Below are 26259 nucleotides of genomic sequence, written 5' to 3' on the forward strand. Positions count from 1 at the left end.
ATTTATAAAGTGCCTTTAATTTCGTAAAATATCCCAAGGCGCTGCACAGGAGCAATTATCACACAAAAATTTGACACTGAACTGCATAAGAAGATATTAGGAACAAGTCCTTGGACGAAGAGGTAGGTTTTAAGGAGCATCTTAAAGTAGGAGAGAGAGGCAGAGAGGCTTAGGGAGAGAATTCCAGAGCTTGGGGCCCAGGCAGCTGAAGCATGGCCGTCAATGGTGTACCAATTAAAATCGGAGATGCACAAGGGGCCAGAATTAGAAGAGCACAGAGATTTTGAATGCTTGTATGGCTGAAGGATGCTACAGAGATAGGGAAGTGGAAAGTCATGGAGGGATTTGAAAACAAGGATGAGAATTTTAAAATTGACATGGTGTTGCCAGACTGGGAAGTAATGTAGGTTAGTGAGCACAGGAGTGATGGGTGAATGGGACTTGGTGCGTTAGGATACGGGGAGCAGAGTTTTGAATTAATTCATGTTTATGTAGGATGGAAGATGGGAGGCTGACCAGGAGAGCATTGGAATAGTCAAGTCGAGAGGTAACAAAGGCATGATGAGGTTTGCAGCAGCAGATGAGCTGAGGCAGGGGTGGAGTCGGGTGATGTTATAGAGGTAGACGTCGGCAATCTTGTTGATGAGGCGGATTTGTGGTCGGAAGCTCAGTCATGTCCGATGTCATTTGTGACCTTGATGAGAATAGTTTTGGTACTGTGGCAGGGGCAGAAACCCAATTGGAGTGATTTAAACATGGAGTTGTGGGGAAGATGGGCACGGATTTGGGAGGCGACAACATGTTCAAAGACTTTGGAGAGGAAAGGGAGGTTGGAAATGGGACGGTAGTTTGCAAGGGCAAATGGGTCAAAAAGTGGGTTTTTAGAGGAGTGGGGAGATGATGGCAGATTTGAAGGGGAGGAGAACAGTACCTGAGGAGCGGGAAGCGTTAACAATATTAGCTAACTATGGGGACCAGGAAGGGAAGTTGGGTGGTCAGTAACTTGGTGGAAATAGAGTTGTGGGAGCAGGAGGTAGGTTTCATGGACAAGATGAGCTCAGAGAAGGCATATGGGTAGATTGAAGAGAAACTAGAGAAAGATACGAGTTCAGGGCTAGGGATGTGCAGGGAGTTGGAGGGGGGGGTGCGTGTGGCGGGGGGAGTGGGCTAGGGGAAGGGAGGGAAGCGGCAGAGGCAGTTGAACGGATGGTCTCAATCTTTGTGACAGCTCCTCGCACTTGTTGGAGGTGAAGGTGGAGGAGGCAGGGGAGAGGGGTTTAATAAGGCTCTACAAGGCTCAAGTCTGGAACCTACCACTCATCTGGATGGGAGCAGCTGCAACAACACTCAAGAAGGTGAACACCATCCAGGACAAAGCAGTTTGCTTGATCAGTGCTCATGGCACTGGACTGAATATCGACCCCCTGCATCACTCCCACACTGTAGCTGCAGTATGTCATAGCTACAGGATGCACTGCAGCAACTCATTAAGGTTATTTCAACAACACTTCCCTCCCCTGTAACTTCTGCCACTGAGAAGGACAATGACTGCAATGTTGTAGGAACAACATCATCTCAAAGTTGTCCACCAAGTCATGCACCATTCTGACTTGGACACATATCGCTGTTCCTCCATTGTTGCTGGGTCAGCATCCTAGAATTCTCTATCTAACATCATTGTGTGAGCATCATCACCACAAAGACTGCAGCAGCTCAAGAAGGTGGCCCACCATGATCTTCCAAGGGCAACTAGGGATGGGCAATAAATGTGACCTTGCCAGCATCATCCACATCCTGAGGACAATTTTTTTTTAAGCATATTGGTTTTCAATAACGAGATAAACATATCCCTTATTTGAAGGAAATATATTAGAATCTGTAAAATGTCATTTTTTTTGGTATTATTGCTGTCAAAATCTATCAGATAATGAACAAAGTTACTATTTTTCCAATCAGTTGGCTAACCTTAATAGCTGTGATACTGACCGGTTTCTTTTCTCTTTTATCTTAAGTTGGGATTATCAAACTGGAAATGCTATTAATTTTGGGAAATTAACACTCAATTTGTTGCAATACTAGATACTTCTGTTTTAAACGTTTTAACATCCATTAAGAGCTGAGCCACACAGATTAAATCACTTCAATATTTTAACATCCCATTGCCCAGTGTTGTATAAAAAGAAGCCTCCTCTATGTATGTATTCAACTATGCATATTCACAATCATATCACTTATCCAACTACCTCTTGACTGAGTCTAAGGTTTCCATTGCAGTATCTTACCTGAAAGTTCACTCCAGGTACTGATCACTGTTATTATGAAGACGTTCTTCTGACATTTGTCCCAAACGTTCTTTTCACCAGTTTTAGCTTATGTCCTCTTGTTCCAGTGGATGGACATAACTTGAAGTCATGCTTCAAATTAATATTTTGTGCGCCTTTTAATATCTTGTATATTTCTACAATGGCCCATCTCCATCACTTCCTTTCTATAGGGATCAAGGGGTATGGAGAGAAAGCAGGAAAGGGGTACTGAGGGGATGATCAGCCATGATCTTATTGAATGGTGGTGCAGACTCGAAGGGCCGAATGGCCTACTCCTGCACCTATTTTCTATGTCTATGTCTATGTCTTTCAAGGTTAAAAAGACCCAGTCCCCTAGTCTTTCCTCATATCTCCTGGTATCCTTGCACACCAGGCATCAGTCTTTTGGCTCTTCTCTACACTACTTCCATAGTCTGAATGTTTCACTTATGTCTGAACTCTGAGGAAAGACTGGTGACCAACATAGTACTCAAAAGTGCAAACTGACTAGTCCACTTTACGGTTTTAACATGCCATCCCCGGGCTTATAGAGAGCTGATCTGGCAATATAATTAAGCTTTCTGGTCCCTTTGTGTATTGCTGTCTGCAGTGATTTGATATGTTAACTGGCATTGCACTCATTACTTCCCATATCCTGACATCACTTCTCTAACCACGCTTTTACCAATAGAATATTGAGAATTTTGCAATGCTGTTCCAATCATTTTAAAGACAGAGGTTTATGACATGCCACAAATTTATTGCTCCAGAAATGAAAATGTAATAACATTACAAAAAAATGTGAACTTTGTAAAATCAGACCATCGAATCTTAGTGCAACTGTTGACTTGAGGTATAACAAACTCTTTACAATACCCAGAATGGTGGCAAACAGTAAATCTGAGGAAGCTAAAGATTAGGAAATAACAAAGAAAAACAAACTTCTCATTACAAGATGACTGCAGGCAAGGCCGATTGGGAAAGCCATGCTATCACTTTAGCAGGAAGGAAATACCATAGGGATTACACCCACATATGCAACCAGAGCGTTTATTAGCTGGTGAGCTTCAAAACCATCAAAAGCACAAAATTAATTGTCTGACATTAAAACCAAAAAGAAAAATATAGCACCCATAACAGTCTGGAAGTTTTGTTGAATTGACTAGTGACAACGTGGGTGATTTTCTGAAAAATGAACGAAATATAGTTTTGGTTACTGTTTAGGATGAAGAGAACACATTATTCCTTATCAGAAATTGTTTGCTTTTCATTCTGAAGACGGGAAGAGGGATGGAAGGAAAATGTGTTTTTCTCCATCTGGTTAGTCTGATTTTAATTAGTTGAATTGCATAGTTGAGAATAGGAAAAAATGTAATTTCCCTAACAGTCTTTCACCTATAATTTGGGTTTGGATTAATAAAAATGTTTTCTTTTTAATATAACATTAGATGTGATGCTCTCTGTTGTTTCTTTCATTAAAGGATCCCAGTTGAGCCTGAGCCTGAGTTTGTAATCGTATTTTTCTGCCTTTTGTTTGTTGTCTATCTTCTTTTCCATTGCTTCTCACATGCTTTACTTGTTTTTCTCGTGTTGCTTTAAAGTGTACGACTGAGCATGACTCCTACAGCTTAACCACAAAGAATGAGCCATTGTGTTCTTGTTCTAGGGTGTCCCATCCTGAGCAAATCTTCATGCCCATCACTGACTGGAAGATTAAAGAAAGACCAAAGAAAGAGGAGCATATTGGACCATTAGTTCGGCATGTTTATGAAGTGAGTTTTATTTTAAACATGTTTCTTATATTGATTTTGATAAATGCTTGAAAGAATAATTATCAAGTCATGGAATCAAATATTTGGTATCAAAAGACTAGTTTTTCAGTTTTAAATCAATAGAACAGTATGAACATATGCATGACATATGTTAAATAATTTATTCCAAATTCTATATTGCAAGTTTTTTTATTAATAATTATAAAGAAGCCTTCGTGGTACATTGAAAAACTTCCCGTCAGCGTCAGTTCCCACTTTAAAATTCACTTGTAAAGAATTCTCATGAACTTCAATATCATTTTTTTTAGTTCAGCCTATCTATTCATAGTTGAAGCAATATTGCTATTGATATAATTGTGATACAGGCTTGAAAAGAATATTTTCTGATCATGTAAAGGAGCTAAGTGAACATGAAGGGAGTTGTATATTGGACGATTACAGATCTGCACGCTCTGAATTGCCAGTTTGAGATTTTTTGATCATTTTTCCACGGTAAGAATGTTGAGAAAGAAAAAACAAGTTTTAAGCATTGGGGTTTTATACCAAAATGCCTTTTGTGCAAGTTTTAAAAAAAATAAAAAGGCAGTGAGGAAATAGGTGGTTAAATTTCTAATGAGCTAAATTTTTATATGATTTCCCCATCATCTGCAAATAATCAATTTATTATATTTTGGCAAACAATATACATCTCATGCCCATTATGTCAGGAAGTCCTTGATCTCTTCTGGCTGTGAAAACAGGGTAATAAAAAAGAGAAGTCGAGCCAGTCAGTCAGGTCTTCCCACAGAATGCTGAGAATGCAAGTTTTGGCCAAGCTCAAAAGTTTAGCATGCAGGAGGGTAATTAGAAGCTATTTTATTTAAGGCAAGTAAGATGATAATATGGGGATGCTTGGTATGTCAATATTTACCATTATAGCCCCGCGACCTATATTCGGGTTACCGCCCCCGAGAGCAAGTGGAGTGCAAAATATCGCACTTCATTTGCTCTGTTGGGCTCGAGCGGGGCGGGAGGGTTCCGCAAAGGGCACAGTGCTATGTGGTGGGATGTGTAGCGTTGCCATGTAGACAGGGCACTCCCCTTCCTTAAAGGGGAGGGCCAAGCTGCCGACTCTGTGATCGAGAAACGTGGCCATCTCTGGACGTGGCAGCATCCTGGCACACAAGCGGCGTGCCGGGCTGCAAGATCATGGCTCAGACCCCACGATCGAGCAGGAAGAACACCGCGACCGGTAAGTCGGCCATTTTTTTACAATTCCCCACCTCCCCTTTAATTTTTGCCCTTCGAGCGACCTACAGCTCACCGCAGCTTCAGGGGACTCTACAGAATTTTCGCTCTGGGGCGAAAATGGTTCGCTGTGCACAGTGATGATGTTGTCATTGCTGGCGCAGAGGAGTGGGGTGCTACCAGTTGCCAAAGGGCGCATCTGGTTACTGCTGCCGCTAAACTCCCGCGGAATTTCGTGGGAGTCGGTAGTTGCGACACGTCCAGGCGAAAAGTCGTTTGCACCCCGTTAACGGAAGGTGCAAACTTCCCGAATTTCTCCCCTTTTCTGTTTAAATATAGTATGTTCATTCACTGTTAAATAAAGCAGCTTAATGATTCATATCTGACCTTGTCTTATCAAGTGTTTCCTCGGTCCAGCTTTAAAGAGCATGAAGATGAACATGTGCAAAAGATACAAATATCCAGTTCAGATCACAGAAGGATACTAGTGTTACATCCATTGCACAGTTAGATACCGGGAAGTTCAAACTACTCACAGAAGTGGCTACCAATTCTGTACCGGAGAGAATATCTAAGGAGAGACCCTAAATGTGTAACATATTGGGAAGAGACCATTCCAGGCTCTGTTTGTTGCATCTCCTTGTGGCTGAATATACAGTGGCATAGACAGAGGTGTGGGAGCTTCTCCATTCAGATAGAGGTGATGCATAGTGCGGGAAGAGGATGAAAGTAATGAATTATATTTTGTAAAGTTATTAATTATTAATGGCATTGGTGTGTGCTACATATTAAGTTTTGGTCAAAGATAAGTGAAAAATATAAGTGCCGCTCATTGCACAAAATATATAATCTAATAAATTAATAATATATTTGATCTTTCAGTGGGAAGGTGGACTTCATGTTATGTCTATATTAATTTGGGAATCCTTTACCGTACTACACTTTCAAAAGCTTCTTGGGATGACATTATTTCACTGTTCTGTGAAAGCAGTCATGCTAGCTGTCTATAATAGACATAGGTATGTTATTGACATCCTGCCTTCAGTTATTAACAGAAATGTATTTTTTTTAACATTTGTTCAGCTGCATAACAGTGGGCCGAGTGCAATCAGTGCTGCGGTCATGGAAGTGGGTTGGCCTAGTCATTACCGAGGCGAATATCTACTGTACATCTTGCAGATACAAACAGATGGGCCTTTACACTGCCGCATGAATGCTACAATTAATCCACTACAGCTAGAGGTAGACATCACTTTACTATTTTTTATAAATGACTGCTGTATAAGTAATTGATTCAAGTCCGCAGAATAAAACCTGAGGTGAAATCAAGCACTGTGTCTTCTCAAGTGAGTTGGTCAACCAAATCTTGAAAAATGATTATTTCTGTGATTTAAATATTGAAAAAATGGCAACTGCGACGAATCCAGCAGATTAATATGATTTTTTTTTTAACAGTAAAGTACGCACTTGCCTTGAGAGATTAAGGAGAATTGTTTTTCCATCTGTAACAGCAGGAGTGCACAGTGTGCTATACAAGACTGAGGGGCTTAGCTTCAATGGTCAATTGTACATGCAGTCGATGCAGCAGATTTATACTTGTAACAAGTTTAACAGAATATAAATCATGTTAAATTGATTAGACACTGTTCATAACACATTTTGCATACTTATCATATAACATGGTAGAATGCAGCGAAAATATATTGGTTCGCTTCAGAGGGGAAGATATTTTTCAGACTTGGATCATGATAAAAGACCAAAGGCACCAGATGGCATTTTGCCCAACTTAAATTATGTTGTTATTATTGCTAGTTACACTGTCATTAATTTATTTTAATTGCCATATTCATAACATATAGGTTTGGTAATTTCTTGGTGTCCTGAAAAAAATATATAACCTGACTGATTTGTGCAGACAATGGATGTATGCATTTCAATTAGTTAATAATGTGTTAGTGTTTTAGAAACATAGAAACATAGAAACATAGAAAATAGGTGCAAGAGCAGGCCATTCAGCCCTTCTAGCCTGCACCGCCATTCAATGAGTTCATGGCTGAACATGAAACTTCAGTACCCCCTTCCTGCTTTCTCGCCATAACCCTTCATCTAACTCCCTTTTGAATATATTTAGTGAATTGGCCTCAACTACTTTCTGTGGTAGAGAATTCCACAGGTTCACCACTCTCTGGGTGAAGAAGTTTCTCCTCATCTCGGTCCTAAATGGCTTACCCCTTATCCTCAGACTGTGACCCCTGGTTCTGGACTTCCCCAACATTGGGAACATTCTTCCTGCATCTAACCTGTCTAAACCCGTCAGAATTTTAAACGTTTCCATGAGGTCCCCTCTCATTCTTCTGAACTCCAGTGAATACAAGCCCAGTTGATCCAGTCTTTCTTGATAGGTCAATCCCGCCATCCCGGGAATCAGTCTGGTGAATCTTCGCTGCACTCCCTCAATAGCAAGAATGTCCTTCCTCAAGTTAGGAGACCAAAACTGTACACAATACTCCAGGTGTGGCCTCACCAAGGCCCTGTACAACTGTAGCAACACCTCCCTGCCCCTGTATTCAAATCCCCTCGCTATGAAGGCCAACATGCCATTTGCTTTCTTAACCGCCTGCTGTACCTGCATGCTAACCTTCAATGACTGATGTACCATGACACCCAGGTCTCGTTGCACCTTCCCTTTTCCTAATCTGTCACCATTCAGATAATAGTCTGTCTCTCTGTTTTTACCACCAAAGTGGATAACCTCACATTTATCCACATTATACTTCATCTGCCATGCATTTGCCCACTCACCTAACCTATCCAAGTCACTCTGCAGCCTAATAGCATCCTCCTCGCAGCTCACACTGCCACCCAACTTAGTGTCATCCGCAAATTTGGAGATACTGCATTTAATCCCCTCGTCTAAATCATTAATGTGTTAAAACATAAATGTTGCTGGAAAATTAAATGAAAATGAAATTTAAGATGCTAATTTGCTTAATCACATAAGCAGTGATACTTTACTGTTTTTCTGACAAAAAATTGGGAAAAAATAATAACGTGGTTAAAAAGTGGCTGGTTACTGAAGTAACTCGGTAGATTTTTGTCTTTACCACCTGGGATTAAGCATCTCCTGGTGTAGAGAGGAGAACTGGATGCGGAAGATTGCATGTCTGTAACCGAGCTTGTCTGATAGTCCTCTGTGTGTCTTGCCCAGTTGATGTTTAATATCCAGGTGGCAAAATCCAAAATTTACCCCAATAGGTTTAATCTGTTCATTGTGTATACAGAATATAGGTCCTTTTTTTGAACTGCATACAGTGTGATATTTTCAAACATGCTCAGTTGTGAATAATAAAGACAACATTTGTAGAGAATAATGTCAAGGAAATTGTAAAGATAAGTTCACATTCAGTTCAAGGATTGGTAATACTATAAGGACCTTGGGCTAAAATTTCCATAAAACCTGTCACCGTCGGATTGCCACCCAAAAGATCGCTAAGATTCTTAAATTGCACAAAAAAAGGAAAAAATACCGCCCGCGAGAAAATGGATCTTACACACTGATTCTCGGTGGTTAAACACGACCACAGGCAAATTGGACGGTTCTTAATTAAAATGGGCAGTACTTACTCAAGTTTAGACCGAGGCTGCGGTTGGGCCTAGGGAGGGGGGAAAACACAAAAACATTTTTTTCCAAAAAATAAAACATCAGAAAACATTCTCAAGACCCTTTTTAACTTAATCGCTGTAAATGAATTTTAAAAGAATTATAAAAAACCCTTTAACTTACCTTTCTTTGCAGGACTACTTACCTACCGCCCAGCTTTGGCTGCTTTCTGTGGGCGTTTTTTTCAATCTTACCTACGGGTCACCGCTGAGCCCAAACTTGGGCGGTAGCGTTTTTTTCGACTGTGCACACGGCAATCCGCTCCCCAGCAATATTTCAAAACCGCCGGCGGAACGCTTTGTGAAATGGAGTGGAAATTTTTTCCGAAAACCGGCGAAAATGGAGTGGAAATTCTAGCTCTTAGTATAAAGGAAATGTTTCACTGGCTGTTTCAAACAGCTCCAAATCATAAAGATGAGGAAATCCATTCAGGTCATTCGTCCAGTAAAGTCCTACAGTACCCCATCCCCTCCACATCCTATCATAGCATCCGACTATTAAATAATTCCAAGATTTGTGCCTCAGAGATTGATTCCAAGTGGTGGTCGCTCTATGTGTGAAGAAGAATATCCTTATATCAGTCCTAAATATGCCTTTTACTAATCTGAGTCCATGACTTCTTGTCCTTCTGTCACAGATTAATTTGAAGCAATATTCTGCATCTACATACATTAATAATTTACAATTTTACATATCTGTCAAAAAACACTTCTCTTTTACCTTGTTTCATGGATGAAAACTCCATGGCCCTGAATTTTCTTGGACTTTCTGTCACTGCACCACTAACTTTGGCGGACGTGTGGTGGAAACGCTGTTTATGCGTAAATGGGGTTTCCTGCGCACTTCCGATGAAGTTACCGTGGTACAGTGACAGGAAGTCTAAGGAAGTTCAGGGCCAAATTACCGTTGATCTTTCCAGACAGGTCTTTGACACTAGGAGTCAGCCTTGTGGATATTCTATAACCTGCCTCCAGGCCTTCAATACCTCTCCTTGTGTTGTACTCATAAAAATCTAGGCACAGTACGCAAGCTGTGGTCTGACTAGAGCATTATACAGTTTAAGCGTGACTTGTACTCGACTATTTTACCTATATAATTTAGCATTCTATTTGCTTTGTTGATTTCTGTTGCATAGTGATTGGACATGTTGAGCATCAGATTTACTAAACTGCTAAATTGCTTACAACTTCATCCGTAGCTATTTCGGCACTATTCATGGAGTACATGTGTTACCTATTTTCCATTCCTGTGTGCAATACTTTACACTTGTCTGCATTAAATTTCATCTGCCATTAGTCTTCTCACTTACATATTTTGCCCGACTCACTTTGTAGTTCCCCAGGTACTTCCTCAGATTTAACTAACTCTCCTGATCTAACTTAGAACTATTAGGGGTGTAACCCATTTCTAGTGCACCCCATTCAGCACTTACCCACGTCCCCCCCACCCCACCCCAACCCCAAATAATTCCCTTAACACATTTCTGAAAATTTCTTATCTGCTCCCAAGTTTTATCCTGAAAACCTATCAATTTAAGTTTAAATAACCTTTCCTGAAAAGCAAATATTGCCCAATCTTGTATCTGTTAACAGTGAGCAAGGAAAAAACAGCTCACCTTCTGGGCTGTTTTCCATATCTCCTGGAGGGTTGTTTCAAAGCGATATTGGCAGACGCTTGGGAATAGGTTGCTCATGTGTTTTCTCATTAAGTATAAAAATAGGATGCGGGGTACAATGACTTAAGGATCATTAACGCTATGATTTTCCTATTCTCTGTTGAGAATCACATGGCCTCTTATTTTTTATTTCCCCACAGCAGTGCAAGTTTTTTTTTAAGATCATGAACCTCGCGGATAGGGGTGTCACTGGCTCAAACCCACACACTGTCACTCTATAACATCATATGTTGGTATTCCAATGCCCAGTACTGCTACAGCAGGCCATTAGAGGGAGCAACATGCGGCGGCCCGGAAATCGGCGCGGTCCCGGCCTGCAAGCCCATCAGCAGGCCGGGGCCATTAGAGGGAGCAATGTGCGGTGGCTTGCCACTGCAGGGAGCAGTACTTGCTGCTGCAGGAGGGCGACGGCTGTGAGGAGGGCGACTAGATTTGACATCGCCCAAATCCAGGTCGCTGATTTTGAGTGCGGGCAGGTACGGCTGAAGCGGCGAGGTCGGGGTGGAGGAGTGGCGATGGTGGGGCGGAGGAGCGGCGAGAGTTCTTAGAGGGACATGATCAGGGCCCAGGCGCAGCACGGGCCAGCCCACTCTGCAATATGTGTGCGTGCTAGGTCTGTGCAGCAGAGCTGGTCTCCAGTCGTCTTGGTTAACCCTTGCCACTGGACCAAGACCTAGCTCTGTCAAGCTCGTGTAGTGGCTGGTGTGCAACTGCTACCACACGTTAAAACAATCCATGCACAGGCATCTTCCACCCTTGAACATGTAGTTTGGGACCTGGAATATTAGTTCCTTCATTGAATCACCTGTGAACTCATCCCTTTTTGGCATGGAAGCAAGTCATCCTCATTTTGAGGGACCGCCTATGATGATGATGACTGCTACAAAGCATTTTTAATTTCCGCAAATGTGCCCTTTAATTCCTCCCTCTTCAAAATTCCTAGGTTACACATCCATCTCCAGCCAAGCTGGCAGGCAGTTAACATATGGCAAAACCTTTGCCAATATTGCTTTTAAGCCTGGGGCTTTTCATACCTCCTCTGTGAGGAGACATTTTGTTCTCTTTGCTATGATTGTGCTAATAACATGGATAAGATCAGAAGCCCAGTATGTGAAGAATCATAGGAATGAAGCCATGGTCTGACAGTGAATGAGATGATGAATTGGCACCCAGATTCAGCTGCAAACTGTCACGCAGCTTTTGTTCTTTTGTGAGATCAACAATGCAGTCTTGTCATTGAGTTACTGCTGCTTTTCCAGGCATGTGGTACGGGTGTAAACCGAAGTTGTCTACATGGTTAGACATTTTTGAGAAATCATTAACAACCTTTTTTCAACAGGAAATAATTGGACATTGCTTGCTGCTTTTAATTAAAATAACAACATAGGATAGACTTATTTTCTTTATTAACTTTACCCACCGTATATGTTTTCCATCCTTTTCAAAGCTAGCTGGTACAAAGTATAGGGGCCTAAATTCCCCCCTGACTGGATTATGTGCTCGTCCATAATAGGGCGTTGATCCCGCAACAAGACTTAGCCTATTATGCAAAAGCAAAATATTGTGGATGCTGGAAATCTGAAATAAAAACATAAAATGCTGGAAATACTCAGCAGGTCAGGCAGCATCTATGGAGAGAGAAACAGAGTTAATGCATAGGTCTAACTTTTCTGCTTTTATAGCCTATGTACATCCTTTTTGTGTAGTCTTCCACGTTTTTTTAGCTGCTTGTTTCTTCAATTTTTGACCCTTCTGGGTCCAAGACATCAATGAAAATAAAATGTAAACAGCATAACCTCCCCAGAACATTCCGTCATCACTGAAGAATGTGAAATATTTGCAGTCAATTAAAAGTATTTCAGCAACAGGAAATAAAAAGCTGCTTTTGAGCATTTGGTTATTACATATTATTATAATACACTTAGCGAGAAAACGTTTAACTGTTTGAATGCTGAAAGACCATTTTACCATTCAAAATGTTCGAAACTGTTTGAATCTTTCATACAATCACAAATATTAACTGCAAACTTCTAGCACTAATGTTATAAAGTATGATTAGAGAAGTGTCCACAGGTGTTTGTGCCTTAAATAGGACCCTGGATTGAACTATGAAACAATACATCTCCTCTTGAACCAACCAAATCCTACTGTCTCGAAAAAGCAAGGCCGAACCAAATTAATGAGCTGAAGATATCTCAATCCAACAGAGGAAGATCTTAACTATGCAGTAATTACTGAAGACCAGCAAAAACTCAGCAGATACATAATTACATAAGAATATAAGAAATAGGAGCCGGAGTAGGCCCTTCAACCTCTCTAGCCTGCTCCGCCATTCAATAAGATCATGGCTGATCTTCTACCTCAACTCCACCTTCCCGCATTATCCCTGTATCCCTTGATTCCCTTAATATCCAAAAGTCTATTGATCTCTGTCTTGATATACTCAACGACTGAACATCCACAGCCCTCTGGGGTAGAGAATTCCAAAAATTCACCACCCTCTGAGTGAAGAAATGTCTCCTCATCTCAGTTCCAAATGGCCGACTCTTTATCCTGAGACTGTGACCCGTAGTTCTATACAAAACCTCTCGGGATCCCACATTGAGTGCTCAAACCAGGAAAAAAAATAGTGGGAACACTAACCTGATCAGACTAGGCTTCTCCAACGGCCACCAGCATTGAGAAGAAAAATCTATAATCTAAGCCAGTGGGGACCCATGTTACTGCTGCCAAAAACTGGGGAAATCCCTAACATTGTGAAGAATAGAAAAGCTTAGTGTTACCACAAACAATAAAGGACCTATTTTAAGCCCTGCACTTCCAATCCTGAGCACTGTTTCCATGGGTCCCTAGTGGCGGCCTGGCTTGCTCCCACCTCTGCCCCATCCTAATTTCTCTTCCTTCCCACCAGCAGTGACATTATTCCCACTGGCTTCTGGTAAGAGTCTGACTCGGGGCATGGAGATGAGGCCTTGGAGTTAAAATCTCCCTGGCCACATACTCCAGGGGGCCAGACAGTTCGGCGCCTGCTTCGTGAACCACAGCCCCCCACTCATACCCGAAGTAAAAATCAGCTCTCGAGTGTCTTCATTCACAATATGGCACAGGATGAGCCTCCCTCAAACTGCTGTTGAAGCAGCAAGAGGACCTTAGGACAGTGAACCTCAAACTATGTGCCACCATTAAAATCAGATCATAAACCTGGTGATAAGCCTTCACAATCAACATAAAATTATAAAACCAGTATTGAGGAGCTGTCCCTACATCCTGGTGCAAGAATTTCTCCTCAAACCTGGAATACATCAGTATTTCTGATTGTGATTAGAGCATTCAGGGTTGAAGCAAGTAGCAAGTAAGCTGGCCCAACAGTTTAAAATATAGATAATATTTTTCAACAAATATAAAGACCTCGAAACAGCAGAGACAGGGATCTGTGAGCGGCCATCTCTTGAAACTCAAATAAAGATGTGCCGCATGTTAACAAGGCCCAAATCTTTGTTGACGAACTTGATGACCTCAACAACTAGAGCAGAATGTGCATGTTTAATATCTTTTGAGTGAAGGAGATGGCAAAGGAACCTTCATCCAGAATCTATTTGGTAAAATATATATCGATGTATAGCTCCCTTGTCTAATGAGCCAGCTCTTAGGCAGTAAGGGCAAGGCAACTATACATCCATATGTAGAGATTTGTCTTCAGAAACACTGAATATACAATGGAAATTTTAATGGGTTCCGAGAGCATATTACAAGCAGACAAAAGGAAAAATTCTGCGATCCAGCGTTCCCAGCCAGGAGCTGTGTTTGGCAAGTGACACTTCAAAAGGAAGGGTTTTTTGCTTTTTATTTCCTTTGCATACGGTCTTTTTGGCATGAGGCTCCAAAGCACATTCCATTGGCATTTGGGACTCCTTTCACCTCATTGGACTGGCTAGTAGGTCGTAAAGGTGGGACTACGTCAAGGCTGGGGCTGCTCTCACTTTTTACAACCTTTTCCTAGGCATTGTCGAATTGATGCTGGCTGTGATCTGCTGGTTTACCATAGTGTACAATAGGACAACTGATCTTCAGCCTGTCATGTATTCAACTATCATTGTAACCCATGTATAAGCTGACCTAAGTTGTACATCTTGAAAACATTGACCACAAGGGGCGAACTTGTGGGAGACACTCCTAACCTGGACTTTCAGGTATAAAAGGGGAAACTCCACCCACCTTCATCACGTGAGGTCTTGGTAATAAAGGTAACCTTCTCTCAAGTATGAGCCTTGTGTGCATTTATACTGTATAGTAAGGATATATCATTGGCGACAAGAAACTGGGATTTAAACCACGCGAGCATGGCCATGAGCAGCACAGAAGAGAGGTACTGTGTTGGTGATGATTGGGACGACTTTCTTGAGAGACTACAGCAAAGTTTTGTCACGAAGGAATGGTTGGGACAGGATTCGGCCGACAAACGCAGGGCTCATCTCCTGATGGTTTGTGGATCCAGAATGTACTCCCTGATGAAGGACCTTCTAGTGCCAGAGAAGCCGGTGGACAAGACGTTCGAAGAGCTCAGTAAGTTGATCGGGGAACACCTTAAATCGGCGAGCAGCATGCACATGGCGAGACACTGGTTTTACACTCATCGGCGGCGAGAAGGGCAAAGCATTCCAGACTTCGTGGCAGATCTCCGGCGACTGGCGAGCCTATGTAAATTCCCAGATGCATGCAGAGTGGAGATGCTGCGAGACTTTTTTATTAAGGGCATCGGGCACGCTGGGGTTTTCAGGAAACTGATTGAGACCAAAGATTTGACCTTGGAAGCGGCGGCTCTGATAGCTCAGACATTTATCTCAGGGGAGGAAGAGACCAGAATGATGTATAACAAAAATCTTGGTTCAAATGCGGCAAACGACCAGGGAGTCAACATTGTTAATGCGGCACACAGTTCTCTAGGCAGACAAGGGCAATCGGACATGCCCCAGCATGTAGTCGAACCCAAAGGGGGAATTCAACAGAGACAATGGCTAGCTGAACGGCGATTCATGCCATCGCAATGGACAATGCAGCCAGTAATGGTCAGAGACAATCGACTTGTAATGGACCTTTTGTTTCCAACAATGGGGCCTCCATTTCATGCTGGAGGTGTGGAGGCAAACACCCAGCCAAAGCTTGCAGATATCAGCAATATACCTGCAGAAACTGCAACGTCAGCGGTCACTTGGCGCGTATGTGCAGGAAGCCTGCAGCCAGGTTGATGTACGAGGAGGACGGGCCCGATGTAAGCCCTACGAGGCCAAATGAATATTGAGGGTTTTGCTGAAAGCTGAAGTTCAACGAGTTCATGTGGAGCACATATACGATTCTTATATCAGGACGCCACCGATAATGATGAAAGTGCTCCTCAGTGGCATCCCAGTATTAATGGAGCTAGACACAGGGGCCAGCCAGTCCCTGATGAGTATCAAACAGTTTGAAAGGTTGTGGGTGTCCAAGGCCAGGAGGCCAAAATTATTGCCGATTGACGCACAGCTACGGACATATACAAAGGAGATCATTCCGGTGCTAGGCAGCGTCACAGTAGTCGTGACCCACAAAGATTCGGAGAACAGGTTGCCACTCTGGATTGTCCCGGGGGATGGTCCCACACTACTGGGGAGGAGTTGGCTTGCTGTCATGAACTGGAAATGGGGCGATGTCAATGCAATTTCTTCTGTGGAGCGAGTGTCATGCTCACAGGTCCTGGACAAATTTGACTCATTATTTCAACCTGACATGAGCACTTTCATGGGAGCCAAGGTAGTGATTCACATAAACCCGGACACCAGGCCAGTACACCACAAGGCTAGAGCAGTGCTGTACGTGATGCGGGAAAAGATAGAATGCGAATTGGACCGCCTGCTGAGAGAAGGCATCATCTCGCCAGTCAAATTCATTGACTGGGCGAGCCCGATCGTGCCGGTGCTCAAGGTGGATGGGTCGGTCAGGATATGTGGCGATTACAAGGCCACCATCAATCGGGTGTCACTCCAAGACCAGTACCCGCTACCGAGAGCGGAGGATCTCTTTGCGACGCTATCCGATGGCAAACTTTTTTCAAAATTGGACTTCACCTCAGCTTACATGACTCAGGAACTGGTGAGTGAGTCGAAGAAGCTAACCACCATCATGACACAAAAGGGGTTGTTTGAGTATAACAGATGTCCGTTCAGGATTCGTTTGGCCGCCGCGATCTTTCAGCGAAATATGGAAAGCCTCCTCAAGTTGATTCCAAGGACGGTGGTTTTTCAAGACGACATCCTCATCACGGCTCGCGATACTGAAGAACACCTCCACAACCTGGAGGAAGTGCTACGCAGACTGGACCGGGTAGGGCTGCGACTGAAAAAGGCGAAGTGCGTCTTCTTAGCTCCAGAGTTAGAGTTCCTGGGGAGGTGGGTAGCAGCAGACGGGATCAGACCTACTGTGTCCAAAACGGAGGCGATCCAGAGAGCACCCAGACCCCGTAACACGACGGAGCTGCATTCGTTCCTGGGGCTCCTGAACTATTTTGTTAACTGTCTTCCCAAATTGAGCACGCTATTAGAGCCGCTACACGTACTCTTATGTAAAGGTCGCGAATGGGTCCGGGGGGACAGCCAGGAAAGGGCTTTTGATAGAGCACGCAATTTGTTATGCTCCAACAAACTGTTAACGGTATAAGAAACTTGTTTTAACGTGCGATGCCTCGTCCTATGGGATCGGGTGTGTGTTGCAGCATGTGAATGCCAATGGTCAGTTACAGCCGGTAGCTTATGCCTCCAGAAGTCTGTCCCAGGCAGAAAGGGGCTATGGGATGGTAGAAAAGGAAGCGCTTGCATGTGTATATGCAGCAAAAAAAATGCACCAGTACCTGTTTGGCAGGAAGTTTGAGCTGAAGACAGATCACAAACCCCTAACATCCCTTTTGGCCGACAACAAAGCCACAAATGCGAATGCATCGGCCCGCATACAGAGGTGGGCACTTACGTTAGCTGCCTATGACTACCCAATTTGGCACAGACCGGGCATTGAAAACTGCGCCGATGCACGCCGCAGGCTCCCACTAGCCACCACTGAGGGGGCAACTGAGCATGATGCTGAGATGGTCATGGCTGTTGAAGCTTTTGAAAGCGAAGGGTCACCTGTGACAGCCCATGAGATTAAAGTCTGGGCAAATAAAGACCCGCTACTGTTTTTAGTTAAGAAATGTGTCCTGGATGGGGACTGGGCAGCCACGTTCGGGGCATGCCCTGAGGAATTTAAACTGTTTCATAGGCGCAAGGATGAACTCTCGATTCAGGCCGATTGCCTACTGTGGGGAAACCGAGTAGTCATGCCCCAGAAGGGCAGAGAGGTGTTTTTCAGAGAAATTCACAATGAGCACCCGGGCATTGTCATGATGAAGGCAATTGCCAGGTCACACGTTTGGTGGCCAGGGATAGATGCAGACCTGGAACTTTGTGTTCGCAGGTGCAATACGTGTGCTCAGCTGGGCAACGCACCCAGGGAAGCCCCCCTTAGCCCCTGGTCATGACCCGCCAAGCCATGGTCACGCATCCATGTGGACTACGCAGGTCCTTTCATGGGAAAAATGTTTTTGGTTGCAATAGACGCCTACTCCAAATGGATTGAGTGTACCATTTTAAATTGAAGCACATCCTCTGCCACGGTAGAAAGTCTACGGGCAATGTTCGCCACCCATGGTCTACCGGATGTCTTGGTCAGCGACAATGGCCCGTGCTTCACAAGCACTGAATTCCAGGACTTATGGCAGGCAATGGAATCAACCATGTCAGAACGGGACCATTCAAGTCACCTCAAACGGCCAGGCGGAACGAGCAGTGCAGATAATCAAACAGGGGATGCTCAGAATCCAAGGGGGTTCCCTACAAAGCCGCTTATCATGCCTCCTGTTGGCCAATAGATCCCGACAACACTCACTCACAGGGGTTCCCCCCGCTAAGCTGCTAATGAAAAGGACGCTCAAAACCAGGTTATCCCTTATACACCCTACTATGAAAGAAATTGTTGAGAGCAGGTGTCAGTCACAATGTGACCACCATGACAGGAATGCGAGGGCGCAATGTATTGATGTCAATGACCCTGTTTTTGTTCTTAATTATGCTGCAGGGCCCAAATGGCTTGCAGGCACTGTGATTGCCAAAGAGGGGAATAGGGTTTTGGTAGTTAAACTTACCAATGGACAAATCTGCCGCAAACACATGGATCAAACTAAAAGGAGGTTCAGCAACCCCATAGAAGAAGCAGAGGAAAAACACGACGTAGAGTTTACTCCACCACAGGTGACCGAACACCGGAACCAAGTGGAGGAGAGCCCAGTCACTGTGGGCAGTCCGGACAGGCCTGATGCATCGCTAACAGCAGACACTCAGGCCAGCGCCCAATAACCGGAGCCCCAACTCAGGCACTCCACAAGGGAGTGTAAACCACCAGAGAGACTTAACCTGTGATCCCAATAAGACTTTGGGGGGAGGTGATGTCATGTATTCAGCGATCATTGTAACCCATGTATAAGCTGACCTAAGTTGTACACCTTGAGAACATTGACCACAAGGGGCAAACTTGTGGGAGACACTCCTAACCTGGACTTTCAGATATAAAAGTGGAAGCTCCACCTACCTTCAGCACTTGAGATCTCGGGAATAAAGGTAACTGGTCACAGAGTGACCTTCTCTCAAGTATGGGCCTTGTGTGCATTTATACTGTATAGTGAGGATATATCATAGCCATGGCTAAATAGCAATAGAATGTAACGTGGAGCCATAAGGGAGCTCAATAAGGATTTAAAGGACCCTGTATAAATTGTTTGAAAGGGAGACACATTGTAGAGAAAAGAGCTAAAGACAATATTGCTGAAATTAATGTGTTTTTAAATAGTAGACATAAACTGTTGAGACTGTGTTGAGCTTTCCCTTTCCATTATCAATGCTAATGCTTCAAGTGTCATAGGAACATTGGAAGTGGCCCTAACAGAAAAGGGATGGTATCAAATTGAAAACAAGGGAAAAGAATGTGGCCAAGTCTAGTGGGAGGCCAGAGGATTGGGAAACTTTTAAAAGCCAGCAAAGAACAACTAAAAATGATAAGGAGAGGAGAGATAGATTATGAAAGTAAACTAGCATGAAATATAAAAACAGATAGTAAGAGTTTCCATAGGTAAATAAAAAGGAAAAGAGTGGCTAAAGTAAATGTTGGTCCCCTAGAGGATGAGACTGGGAAATTAATAATGGAGAACAGGGAAATGGCAGAGACATTGAACAGTTTTTTTGTGTCGGTCTTCATGGTAGAAGACTAAAAACATCCGAATAGTGGATAAACATGGGGCTATAGGGAGGGAGGAACTTAATATAATCACTATCACTTAAGAAATAGTACTTGGTAAAATAATGGGACTAAAGGTGGTCAAGTCCCCTGGACCTGATGGCTTACATCCTAGGGTCTTAAGAGAATTGGCTGCAGAGATAATGGATACATTGGTTGTAATCTACCAAAATTCCCTGGATTCTGAGGCGGTCCCAACGGATTGGAAAACCGCAAATGTAACGCCCCTATTTAAAAAAGAAGGCAGACAAAAAGCAGGAAACTATAGACTAGTTAGCTGAACATCTGTTATTGGGAAAATGCTGGAGTCCATTATTAAGGAAGCAGTAGCGGGACATTTTGAAAAGCATAATTCAAAATGGCAGAGTCAGCATGGTTTTATGAAATGGAAATCATGTTTGACAAATTTGCTGGAGTTCTTTCAGGATGTAACGAGCAGTTTGGATAAGGGGGAACCAGTGGATGTGGTGTATTTGGATTTCCAGAAGGTATTCGATAAGGTGCCACATAAAAGGTTACTGCACAAGATAAAAGTTCATGGGGTTGGGGGCAATATATTAGCATGGATAGAGGATTGACTAACTAAGAGAAAACAGAGAGTTGGGATAAATGGGTCATTTTCCAGTTGGCAAACAGTAACTAATGGGATGCCTCAAGGATTGATGCTGAGGCCTCAACTATTTACAATATATATTAATGACTTGGACGAAGGGACTGAGTGTAATGTAGCCAAGTTTGCTGATGATACAAAAATGGGTAGGAAAGCAAACTGTGAGCAGGACACAAAAAATCTGCAAAGTGATTTAGAAAGGCTAAGTGAGTGGGCAATAATTTGGCAGATGGCATATAATGTGGTAAAATGTGAGGTTATCCACTTTGGCAGAAAAATAGAAAAGCAAATTATAATTTACATGGAGAAAAATTGCAAAGTGCTGCAGTACAGAGGGACCTGGGGGTCCTTGTGCATGAAACACAAAAAGTTAGTATGCAGGTACAGCAAGTAATCAGGAAGGCAAATGGAATGTTGGCCTTTATTGCAAGGGGCTAGAGTATAAAAGCAGAGATGACTTGCTACAACTGTACAGGGTATTGGTGAGGCCACACCCGGAGTACTGCGTACAGTTTTTGTCTCCATATTTAAGGGAGGATATAGCTGCATTGGAGGCTGTTCAGAGAAGGTTCACTAGGCTGATTCCGGAGATGAGGGGGTTGACTTATGAAGATAGGATGAGTAGGTTGGAGTTGAAATGAATGAGAGGTAATCTTATCAAAACATATAAGATAATGAGGGGGCTCGACAAGTTGGATGCAGAGAGGATATTTCCACTCATAGAAACATAGAAAATAGGTGCAGGAGTAGCCTGTACCATCATTCAATATGATCATGGCTGATCATTCCCTCAGTACCCCTTTCCTGATTTCTCTCCATACCCCTTGATGCCTTTAGCCGTAAGGGCCACATCTAACTCCTCTTGAATATATCCAACGAACTGGCATCAACAACTCTCTGCGGTAAGGAATTCCACAGGTTAACAACTCTCTGAGTGAAGAAGTTTCTCCTCATCTCAGTCTTAAATGGCTTACCCCTTATCCTTAGATTGTGTCCCCTGGTTCTGGACTTCCCCAACATCGGGAACATTCTTCCTGTATCTAATCTGTCCAGTCCCGTCAGAAATTTATATGTTTCTATGAGATCCCCACTCATCCTTCTAAACTCCAGTGAATAAAGTCGATCCAGTCGCTCCTCATATGTCAGTCCTGCCATCCCGGGAATTACTTTGGTGTACCTTCGCTGCACTCCCTCAATAGCAGGAACGTCCTTCCTCAGATTAGGAGACCAAAACTGAACACAATATTCCAGGTGAGGCCTCACCAAGGCCTTGTACAACTGCAGTAAGACCTCCCTGCTCCTATACTCAAATCCCCTAGCTATGAAGGCCAACATACTATTTGCCTTCTTCACTGCCTGCTGTACCTGCATACAAACTTTCAATGACTGATGTACCATGGCACCTAGGTCTCGTTGCACCTCCCCTTTTCCTAATCTGCCGCCATTCAGATAATATTCTGCCTTCTTGTTTTTGCCCCCAAAGTGGGTAGCCTCACATTTATCCACATTATACTGCATCTGCCATGCATTTGCCCACTCAGCTAACCTGTCCAAGTCACCCTGCAGCCTCTTAGCGTCCTCCTCACAGCTCACACCACCACCCAGTTTAGTGTCATCTGCAAACTTGGAGATATTACACTCAATTCCTTCATCTAAATCATTAATGTATATTGTAATTAACTGGGGTACCAGCACTGACCCATGCGGCACTCCAGTTGTCACCTCCTGTCATTCTGAAAAGGACCCGTTTATCCCGAGTCTCTGCTTCCTGTCTGCCAACCAGTTCTCTATCCACATCAGTACATTACCCACAATCCAATGTGCTTTAATTTTGCACACCAATCTCTTTTGTGGGACCTTGTCAAAAGCCTTTTGAAAGTCCAAATATACCACATCCACTGATTCTCCCTTGTCCACTTTACTAGTTACATCCTCAAAAAATTCCAGAAGATTTGTCGAGCATGATTTCCCTTTCATAAATCCATGTTGATTTGGACCGATCCCGTCACTGCTTTCCAAATGCGCTGTTACTTCATCTTTAATAATTGATTCCAACATTTTCCCCACTACTGATGTCAGGCTAACCAATCTATAATTATCCGTTTTCTCTCTCCCTAGTTTTTTAAAAAGTGGTGTTACATTAGCTACCCTCCAGTCCATAGGAACCGATCCAGAGTCGCAAGACTGTTGGAAAATGATCACCAATGCATCCACTATTTCTAGGGCCACTTCCTTAAGTACTCTGGGATGCAGACTATCAGGCCCTGGGGATTTATTGGCCTTCAATCCCATCAATTTCCCGAACACAATTTCCCGCCTAATAAGGATTTCCTTCAGTTCCTCCTTCTCACTAGACCCTCGGTCCCCTAGTACTTCCCAAGGTTATTTGTGTCTTCCTTCATGAAGACAGAACCAAAGTATTTGTTCAACTGGTCTGCGATTTCTCTGTTCCCCATTATAAATTCACCTGAATCTGACTGCAAGGGACCTACGTTTGTCTTCACGAATCTTTTTCTCTTCACATATGTATAGAAGCTTTTGCAGTCACTTTTTATGTTCCTGGCAAGCTTCCTCTCATACTCTATTTTCTCCCTCCTAATTAAAACCTTTGTCCTCCTTTGCTGAATTCTAAATTTCTCCCAGTCCTTAGGTTTGCTGCCTTTTCTAGCCAATTTATATGGCTCTTCCTTGGATTTAACACTATCCTTAATTTCCCTTGTTAGCCACGGTTGAGCCACCTTTCCCGTTTTATTTTTACTCCAGACAGAGATGTACAATTGTTGAAGTTCATCCATGTGATCTTTAATTGTTTGCCATTGCCTATCCACCATCAACTCTTTAAGTATCATTTGCCAGTCGACTCTAGCGAATTCACGCCTCAAACCATCGAAGTTACTTTTCCTTAAGTTCAGGACCCTAGTTTCTGAATTAACTGTGTCACTCTTCATCTTAATAAAGAATTCTACCATATTATGGTCACTCTTCCCCAAGGGGCCTTGCACAACAAGATTGCTAATTAGTCCTTTCTCATAACACATTACCCAGTCTAGGATGGCAAGCCCTCTAGTTGGTTCCTCGACATATTGGTCCAGAAAACTATCCCCAATAAACTCCAGGAAATCCTCCTCCATCATATTGCTACCAGTTTGGTTAGCCCAATCTATATGTAGATTAAAGTCGCCCTTGATAACTACTGTACCTTTATTGCACGGATCCCTAATTTCTTGTTTGATGCTGTCCCCAACCTCACTACTACTGTTTGGTGGTCTGTACACAACTCCCACTTGCGTTTTCTGCCCTTTGGTATTCCACAGCTCCACCCATGCAGACTCCACATCATTCAAGCTAATGTCCTTCCTTACTATTGCGTTAATTTCCTCTTTAACTAGCAACGCTACCCCACCTCCTTTTCCTTCCTGTCTATCCTTCCTGATTGTTGAATACCACTGGATGTTGAGTTCCCAGCCTTGGTCACCCTGGAGCCATGTCTCCGTGATGCCAATTATATCATATTCTTTAATTGCTGCCTGTGCAGTTAATTCATCCACCTTATTATGAATACTCCTCACATTGAGGCACAGAGCCTTCAGCCTTGTCTTTTAACACACTTTGCCCTTTTAGAATTTTGCTGCAATGTGGCCCTTTTTGAGTTTTGCCTTGGGTTTCTCTGCCCTCACTTTTACTTTTCTTCTTTCTATCTTTTGCTTCTGCCCCTATTTTACTTCCCTCTGTCTCCCTGCATAGGTTCCCACCCCCCTGCCATATTAGTTTAACCCCTCCCCAACAGCACTAGCAAACACTATCCCGAGGACAATGGTTCCGGTCCTGCCGAGGTGCAGACAGTCCGGTTTGTACTGGTCCCACCTCCCCCAGAACTGGTTCCAGTGTCCCAGGAATTTGAATCCCTCCCTTCTGCACCACACCTCAAGCCACGTAATCCTGAGATTACTACCTTTCAGGTCCTACTTTTTAATTTAACTCCTAGCTCCCTAAATTCAGCTTGTAGGACCTCATCCCGTTTTTTCCTATATCATTGGTATCTATATGCACCACGACAACTGGCAGTTCACCCTCCCCCTCCAAAATCTTTTCCGAGACATCCTTGACCCTTGCACCAGGGAGGCAATATACCATCCTGGAGTCTCGATTGCGGCCGCAGAAACGTCTGTCTATTCCCCTTACAATAGAATCCCCTACCACGATAGCTCTCCCACTCTTTTTCCTCCCCTCCTGTGCAGCCGAGCCACCCACGGTGCCATGAACTTGGCTGCTGCTGCTCTCCCCTGATGAGTCATCCCCCTCAACAGTACCCAAAGCAGTGTATCTATTTTGCAGGGGGATGACCGCAGGGAACCCCTGCACTACCTTCCTTCCACTGCTCTTCCTGTTGGTCACCCATCCCCTATCTGGCTGTGTACCCTTTACCTGCGATACCTCATAGGGGAAACTAAAACTAGGGGTCATAGTTTTAGAATAAGGGGCCACCCATTTAAAACTGAGATGAGGAGGAATTTCTTCTCTCAGAGGGTTGTAAATCTGTGGAATTCTCTGCCCTGGAGAGCTGTGGAGATTATTCATTGAATATATTTCAGGTGGAGATAGACAGATTTTTGAGCGATAAGGGAATAAAGCGTTATGGGTAGCGGGCAGGGAAGTGGAGCTGAGTCCATAATCAGATCAGCCATGATCTTATTAAATGGCGGATCAGGCTTGAGGGGCCAGGTGGCCTACTCCTGCTCCTATTTCTTATGTTCTTATGTTCTTAAAAATATACCAGTGGGCCAGAATTTGCTGTAGCAGGGCATCTAATATCATCTGCTGTTAGTTACACTTGCCCCTGCACCCTTCAGCTCAAAACATTTTTGCCGAGAAAGATGCTGAAAGTGTGAGCTGATAATGGTGCAGTGAGAGAACAGAGCAGCCAACAGGGTATCTCCTTAACCAATCAGATTTGAGGACAGGGAACTAAACAGTGGCAGGACTGAGAATTAAAAGGGGTCAATTCAATGTCAAATCAGGTACAGAAAGTGTAATAAAGAGAGGGAAGAAAGGTTAGATTAATAGAGAGAGAGAGAAAAGAGTTCAGAAAAAACTATTTTAAATTTGACATTTTTAAATATCCCCCAAATATTCAAAACTTGAAGGAATGAAACTCCAGGCTTGTAATAATTAATTTTCTATGTCAGAGAGGTTAATTGGCAGCCATTAACACTTACCCTATATGCTTTTTTATTAACACTTAACACATCATTAAATGAGTAGAGGTAGAGCGTCCAAAATCCGGAAATCTCGGAACTGAGGCCATTCCGGATTTTGGCTATTCCCGGATTTCGGAATATCTTTCCGATGTCCCGAATCCAGAAACACCTGGGCCGAGGTAAGGGTGCCGGGGGGGCGGGGGGGTGGGGGGGGGGGGGCGGAAGGCAGAGCTGGGTGAGTGAGTTCGGTGGCGGAGCGTGGGGGTTGGCGGTTCCGGGTCAGAGGTCGGCTGTACCGGGTCAGAGGTCGGCGGCTGGGAAAAACGATGTTGAAAACCTGCAAAAAAGGTGAGTTAAAGTTTTATTTTTAAATTCTTTTTCAACGATTTAGTAGGTTTTGGGAATTTTTATTTTTTGTTTTTTCCCCCTCCCTCGGCGCAACTTGCAGCGGTAATCGGTTTT

General features: G+C 43.5%; 1 protein-coding gene across 1 annotated transcript in view; it reads left to right on the top strand.

Moving 5' to 3' along the window:
• itga8 (integrin, alpha 8) overlaps positions 1 to 26259 on the top strand; it is a 352157-nt gene that overhangs the window by 252658 nt on the left and 73240 nt on the right. Inside the window, exons 24-25 of the mRNA XM_070881330.1 lie at positions 3970 to 4075; positions 6386 to 6544. Of these exons, the coding sequence (XP_070737431.1) occupies positions 3970 to 4075; positions 6386 to 6544 (265 nt within the window). The remainder of the gene's footprint in view (positions 1 to 3969; positions 4076 to 6385; positions 6545 to 26259) is intronic.

This window comes from Pristiophorus japonicus, chromosome 5 (assembly GCF_044704955.1).
Source record: "Pristiophorus japonicus isolate sPriJap1 chromosome 5, sPriJap1.hap1, whole genome shotgun sequence".
NCBI classification, from domain to species: Eukaryota; Metazoa; Chordata; class Chondrichthyes; family Pristiophoridae; genus Pristiophorus; species Pristiophorus japonicus.